Source organism: Nesoenas mayeri (assembly GCF_963082525.1).
Source record: "Nesoenas mayeri genome assembly, chromosome: 2".
NCBI lineage: Eukaryota > Metazoa > Chordata > Aves > Columbiformes > Columbidae > Nesoenas > Nesoenas mayeri.
In genome coordinates, this window is record NC_137543.1 from 52,374,443 (window position 1) to 52,382,271 (window position 7,829).

Consider the following 7,829-nt stretch of genomic DNA (forward strand, 5'->3'; position numbering starts at 1 on the left):
TTGTCAAAGACTTTAAATTCTTCTTCATGTCCCTTGGGGGAATTTAAAAACCACATTGCTTGACATGCAAGGCTACATCAAGTTAAACTTTGTATAGAACAATATTTTATTGGCAGAAGAAAAGTCTTAAACTCAGTTGTATCATCCACCTGTGGAAGTTTTTTTTCTTTGATAGCACATTGAATATTAAGAAACATATTAAGAAACTGAGAACACAATTCGAGGAGGACTTAAAAAGATGTAATTAATGTAATTTCCTAAAACTTGGCATTTTATTATGTGTGTCTTCATAAATGTAAATAGAAGATATCAAGAGAATACTTTGGTGGAAAATAGTCAATTATGCCATAAGGCAATTAAATGTACTAAATGTTTTTCTTTATGAATTCTTTGATGAAAACAGAAGATTGCATATTTATCTCCACCTCAGAACAAAATTTTGTTGAAAAAATATAATGGACATGGCATTTCCCCTGCACTTATCTGAAAAGCTGTAATAATAATGTCTCAGAATTGATTTTTCAAAACTTAAGTTATTTTGTAGCAGAGAAATTTCACGGTTCAAAAAATTAAATTTTTCAGTGTTTGGGATGCTCTTGGGTGACACTATCATTATAGATAACTTGGATGCTGCCAACCATTACCGAAAAGAGGTATGTTTCAATTATTCTTGATATTTTTTAAAGCAAATATATTGCCTAGCTATCTATTAAATACATTACAAACCTAGAATAATTGCCAAGATTAATGCTGCATTAGCTATAACTGTGCATATTGTCTGTAAGCCTCAATGGATTTATGAGTGAATGAAATCATTATTATTGGCATTGACAAAATTACCTCTGTTAAACAAATTCCATTATGTTAATGTTGCCATGAAGCATAAGACCATGTTTTTATGGACAAGCATCTGTAGTTTTGCTGCTAAACATAAATTCTTTACTACTTTCCTAGTCCCTGTATGTATAATAAAACACAGGAGTCTGAGGCACATGATGAAATTTCAGATCCGCTCAAATTACTAAGATCTTGATGGGGAACTTACTAGACCTTTCTGTGACCCATTTTATTTAGGTTTAATGGGACACATTTAGCAGCCAAGAGTCTCTGAGGAAGTCCTGACACTGGGTGCTTTCTGTTTCAACTTATGAGGCTGTTAGAATTGAAATAATGATTCAGCATCAAGATGTAGAACTGTATTGATTAAACATTAATCTCTTGGGCCTAGATATTCTTATTTTTTCCGCTCTGCAGAAGTATTTGAAATTGTACTGCATGGTGTTTCTTGAGAGAACAACAAATTAACAGGGAACCTCTGGTGGCATCTAAAATGGGTTGCCTGTTTCATTCTTTCACAGTTCAGCAGGGATTTCCTGCTCTGGGCCTGACCAGCTCTTTAACTCTGTGATTCCATTCCCTTTTTATTGGCTACCACTAGCTGGTAACCTGGGAACAAGGACTGTCTTGAATGTTTCCAAAGAGTGTCTCGGATACATGGATATAGTCATAGTAAAAAAAAAAAAAAAAAAAAAAAAATTAATATTTTGGTTATTTTTTATGTTATAACCATCTCAGTGTCCATTAAGTGAACAAATAGCTACCATTTTTCAACTGTGAAAACTATGTGCTTCTTTCAAAAAGTATATACTTTTTGCTGTAAAATCAAACAGAAGAGGCAGGAGAGTCAGATCTCAGTTGTTGATCAGTGTCAGGAGACTGACCGTCCGTGTCTGTTCAAGAAAATGAGTTTGTATATGTAGTCATTTCTTAAAATGACGTCTGGGTCATTTCACTTGGTTAGTCTGTTACCCCATTAGTTTGAGTCACCCCACTACAAGTGAGTTTCATCGACTATATGGAAGTTTTATTGATTATGTTGATAAGAAATAAATCTGGGATTGGAGATGATTAACATCTTGTTGATTAAAAAAAGCTATCTTCATCAAATAATTGAATAAGTGTTCGCATGCTCACGTTTTTTATCAACGCTAATGTTCATTTCCAATACTTCATAGTATATGTTGATAATTATCTTTTTCCCATTATAGATCTAAATTTTGTCTCCAGACTTCTGTTTATATTTGAGGACACAAAAACCCTCCTAAAAATTTAGTTTTCACTACCATCAGCAGTACTGTTTAATTTTAATAGATATTTTCTATTACTTGAAAGCAAAAGTCATGAAATGTCATTTCATAAAATGTGTTCTCATTAGAGCACAAGCTGTGTTGTAGTTGAAAGGTACAAAGCTTCACAACAGCATTGCTGAAAACTTGGAATTTTTTTTTTCCCATGGAATTACTGATTTAGTATCACTTTTTATACCTGTGTAGGTTGTAAAAATTACACATTGCCCTACTTTGCTGACTAGGGAAGGAGACAGGATTCGCAGCAATGGAAAATTTGGAGGCCTTCAGAATAAAGCTCCTCCAATGGACAAACTCAGAGGAATGGTATTTGGAGCACCCGTTCCAAAACTTTACTCTGCTTTCTCTGGACAGATAGGTGAGTTAATGAAGTCGTGAAAATACAGAACTTCCAAAATTATATTGGTTGCCTGTGTTCATTATTTTCGTATGTCATACAGAAAGGAAAACTTTAAATTTAGCATAAAGTTACTTTAAGAAATATGACCTGTACAATGTCCTGATTGTGTATTTCCCTTGTCTTAAAAGCTGTAGCTATTAATTATACTGAAATAAAAAATAATAATCATGAGAGATTCCCCTTTTTCTTAGTCTTATTAAAGAAAGAGCATAAGCAATGGTGATCATTCAAACAGCAGGCATGAGAAGCTTGAGCTGATTGAATTCCAGCATCCTTGAAAAACAGAAGTTTCAGATGTTTCTTCTCTGGAAACACCATATATCAATTTAGTATTTCTTACTGTGCAAGTAAGCTCTGTGAAGCAGTGGTAGAAAAATTCCTGTTCTCATCAGTCATGCACAACTTCTTCTACATTATTTCTCTAACAAGAAGGTACCTTATATTTCCTGTGGGATCACTTATGTTTCATTATGTGCTTGGATTCTTCCTTTCAGAAAAAAGGTTATAAATGAAGTTAAAACATGGCAGCTTCTGACATGTAACAGCTGACCTGACTGATTTGTAAAACATTGAAGTCTTATTCACAAATGAGGTTGTTCTTAAATACTTCATTTTTACAAGAAAGGACGGGAAGTTTTTCCACGACAGTATTCTTAGAGTGTTCAGTGGATAGGGGTGAGGGGAGAACAAGAGAGAGAGAACACATGCACTTACTGGAGTAGCCTTATATATGAGCAGACTATGTAACATTGACCAGCTGAGCGAGAAAAGAAGAGTAAAAAGATCTTCCCTGGGCATTTTGGTAAAAATATATTACATGTAGGAAAAACATACTAAGCATTTCAGCTACAGACTGAAATATGCTGCTTTTAGCACACTTTATATTTGTCTATCAACACATTTTCAGTTGCTGAACTCAGTTATTACCCAGTGGGAATTAAATTGGAATTGTCTATAATTTAGTACAGGAACAATCATGGTAGAAGAAAAGAGCATGTTTTAATTTCACTTGGATAGTTACTAGACGTTTAAAGGAATATAATAGTGACATTCCATATAAACGACAGAACCTCATTTCACAAGACTTGTTTTGAACTGAATTTTAGCCTTAACATGAGTTGTGACTTGCTGCTCTTCTGTGTTTGTAGCATGAAAGTAGTCACTTAAACTGTGATTACATTGACAATGTACTTTTACAATAAACTGTACTAAGAATTTACAGTGCATTTTGTCAGTCTGCAGTAACTATCTATGTGAACGATTTCACCCTGTGGCAAATATAAGGTAATTTAGTGTTCAGTTAAGCTTTGTGCAAGCTACCTCATATTCACCACAAAGTAAAATGAATGAGACTCGGCTAACATGCTTGAACAGTTTATTACAGAATCACAGACATATTCATTCAACATCTGAGCAAACTAAAATTCTTCCTCTTAAATGTTAAAAGAGGAACAAAGTTTGTTAGCAAAATATGCCCTTGTTTACCTGAGTGTGCTGCTGCTGTTTCCTTGTTTAAATTTCCATAGGTGGGACAAAGTGAAGCTCAGTAAACATTCTCTTGTTCCACAAGGTGGACTAGAATTCAAGTCAGTAATACAAGCTTTGGTTTCATAGCACTAAAAGTCGAACGTACTACAAATACACTTAATGGCATCAAAGATAGAAAATGGAGCTTGGAGCACACAAGCGAGATGATGTGTAAAGAAATGGCTGTTTGCCATGTAATTTTTAGAGTTCACTGGTACTTCACTGTAATCTAAGATACAGGCTTGAAAAGAGGAATCAAAATATTGGATGTGATTTTTTTTTTCAGTCTTTGCAGTCATTTTAACAACAGCCACTGACCTACTATGAATTTGGGTGGGTTTTTTGAAGTAGTGCTTTTGAAAGACATGTTTTCTTGTGAACCTTATATATTGTCTGGATTGTATTTGATAGCCTTCTAACTCAAAATGACCACTTATTTACTCTTTTGTGGTTTATTATTTTATTCTTCAATTAGATCTTCTTCAGCAATACCGTGCAGCAGTGGTAAAACTCGATAATGTGAACCAGGAACTTGATTTACATTTGCAGACTCTTAACACTCCAGAAATGCAACAGAAAAAAAAGGAACTTGCCGAACAAGAGAAAAGCCTGAAGGAAATAGAACAAAAATTGGGTAGGTTATTGTATTACATTTTTGGTGTCCTAAAGGAGGAGAACTGTTAACTGCATCCAGATGTATTCTACTCTTGCAAACTAACAAATTCAGACTATGAAGGAAGGTTGTTAAAATTATTTAAGAGCTTAGAGATGTCTCATTTTAAGGAAATGATAGAAAAACTGTTTGTAATATGATGCTGTGGATATTGTCTAGGCCAGCACTGCCCTGTAATGTGGTCAGATAATAAAAATGTGGTCAGTTGATGTCTTGTGAACTTGAAGCTATGATCTCACTAATACGAGATTATATAACTATTAGTCAGACTGGCCCAAAGGTAGAGAACATTGACATTTGTTTTGAAAAGACTGCATAGTAAAGAGCTGAATTGCTTTTGCTAGAGAAACACATTCAAAACATTGTACTATTAAAAGAAACACTCCTAATTCTGCAAGGCTAGTATTTCTTAGTTAGAAATTGGGGTTTTTCTCAATATAAAATAATTTATTATATTTCAAGATATGTTTTTTTAAAACCCTACATTTTCTCTGTGGCAACTGTAAATATAGCAGATGGTTTTACTTGTCATCTTTGAACTCGGTTTCAGACAAAAGGTGACTACAAAATTAATGGCATTTCTAAAGCCATACTTCAGGAGTTTACTGTTACAGGGCCCATTTATAACCAATAGGTTTTTGTGGTTTTTATTAATTTGTTCTTACTTGCAATGTTTTCATAGGTATGACTCCATCAGATAAAGTCACTGAATCAGTACTTCAGCCTGTAATGTTAGAATTGTGTGACACCCCCATCCCTACCAAAAGAATGCGAAGAGAAACAGTAAAAAAATTGTACAAGTAAGTCTATTGTGAATCTAGTCATTACTTTCCCATATCCTGAACTGAAACTAAAAACTAGTTTGTTTGTTTGTTTGCATGGGAGATTATTTTTTAAAATTCATACTTGTATACAATAACCAACAATGAGTAGAGTTTGCATAAGGCTGATTTTCAAGGTAAATTTTATTTCCTTTAAGGTTTCTGCTCTTATTTAAGCTTGATATAAAGATTTGCTTGCTAATTCTGATTCTATTTCTCTTTATGAACCAACTGATTGGCATCTTTGTGCATTTGCGTTCCCCATATTTTCTGCTATATTCAACTCTGTTATACCTCATAAATATTTGAAATATAATAGCTCAGCCTGTAAACTTTTTAAGATTCAATGTCAAATACTGGGCAGATGAACAGAGGAAGAATTACTCTTACAGAACAGAGAAATAATCATTCTTATATAACATCTTCTAAGTAACTGTCTCAGGTGAGGTCATTATAAAGTATTTAACACAGTTTTCTCTTCACCTATGTGTCTACTACATTGCCTCTGTGGCTAGTGAACATTTGTACACACAAAATAAAATCGGGGAGATCTTTTAAGTCTGTATGTTTAAAATGACATGGAACTGAGTTTTCCATTTCTCACGTTTCTCCTCATGACTGCATCATTTTCTTTGCTGAACAATGGTCACGTTTTTGAAATTATTTACATCTTACTCAGTTGCGTCTTGTAAATCTCTACGTTTTCACTACTATCTTATTACTATTTACTGCTTACTATCTTCACTATTATTTTACTATCTCTTTATTATTTATATTTGTTATATCCACATATAGAACTTAAGTGGTTATGTATTTAAATCCATGTTAACCTGATGCTATTCCTAATTTTAAGAAAATAACTATAAGAAGCTCTGCACAAATATGGGGTTTGTAATATTTATGTTAGTGGGAGCTCTTTGCTTTGCATCAATTATATCAACAAGACATTAAAAAAAAGACAATATATATACATGGAAAAAAGGTCTTGGCTTATAAGCTACTGTGCTATGTTTTTGTTTAGCTCTGAAGAATGGATCTCCTGTACCACAAAGAAGCAGCAACAGCAGCAAACACTGCAAATGTCGCCTTCAGAACTTAATGGAACGTCACGAAAAAGAAAGGCATAGACTGATGAGACTTGCTGAAAATACTTCTGTATTAAAAATGTGAATATGTTCAATTAAAGGAAATATTCATGTTGTATTACTCATTGCTATGAAGATTTTTATACCGATAGAAGATATAAGTGTATTTCAGTTAGTAGTAACAAAAATTTAAGTATTTAACATTGATAGCCTAATTTTTTTAGAATTAATTTTCACTTCTAAAAGCTTTCAGAGTTTTTATGTTCATGTGTGAAAAAAGTATATCCTTTTTTATTTATGAAAAAAATCAATCTTTTCAATAAAACTGCTTCAATAGAAAGCACTGCCAGTATAATCAATTGTAATAATTAAGTCAACAGATTGTGCCATGAAATGAGATTTTCAATTTAAAAGCATCCTTGGCTGTCTTGTGGAAGAGAACTTTCTAGATTGCTCCTTTTTGATCCATGAAGTGTCAAGGTAATACGAATCTAAAATGGAAGGTTGGAGCAGCAATACCCTGAGATTTAACCACAGCCATTTGCAAAGTCTTCAGACAGTTAACAAGAAGACAGTATCTAAGGCTATGACCAAAGTGTTCACATGGGAATTCACATCTCCTTCAGGCAGTGCCATTGGACAAAACAAAGCGGTACCTGGTGAGTATGAAAAGTGTAACATGTTTACCGGGAGGCTCTTTTATGGATTGGAAGAGTGGTGAGAAGGGATACTTCATGCGTGCAAATAAGATGGATATAGTACCAATGCTGACCACTTTTCAGTATCTCTGTTACCACGACGCTCATAAAAGACTGTCACTGCTTAAGCAGATCAAAAATTCATCCTAAAATTGGTCCTTGATACCAAAATGTAACCATGACAGAAGGATTTAAGTAGGAAACAGTAATATCACAAAGAAAAAAGAAAAATCTGTGCAGCTCAACTGTGTGTATGCATGTAAGAGTTGAAAATGGACACTTAAGCTGGAGCTAAAATACCTGTATTGGGAAACTGTAGGTATATGGAGAGAATTTTACTATATAAGGCTGTCTCCAGCTTTAAAAGAAAAAAAAATGTGGGCTTTCATATATACCTAAAGAAAATTAAAGTTCTGAATCACAAGGAGTTTTGTAATGTACAGGGCAGAAAAGGACCAGATACAATTTCATCCAGGCT

General features: G+C 33.7%; 1 protein-coding gene across 2 annotated transcripts in view; it reads left to right on the forward strand.

Annotated features, from left to right (window-relative positions):
• The window catches only part of SMCHD1 (structural maintenance of chromosomes flexible hinge domain containing 1), an 81,286-nt gene extending 73,843 nt beyond the window's left edge, over positions 1-7,443 (forward strand). For both annotated transcript variants that reach the window (XM_080338941.1, XM_080338942.1), the window contains 5 exons: positions 583-653; positions 2,334-2,505; positions 4,550-4,708; positions 5,430-5,547; positions 6,590-7,443. In XM_080338941.1, coding sequence (XP_080195067.1) covers positions 583-653; positions 2,334-2,505; positions 4,550-4,708; positions 5,430-5,547; positions 6,590-6,695 — 626 coding nt within the window. In that variant the 3' untranslated portion in view covers positions 6,696-7,443. The remainder of the gene's footprint in view (positions 1-582; positions 654-2,333; positions 2,506-4,549; positions 4,709-5,429; positions 5,548-6,589) is intronic.
• The last annotated feature ends 386 nt before the right edge of the window (positions 7,444-7,829 follow it).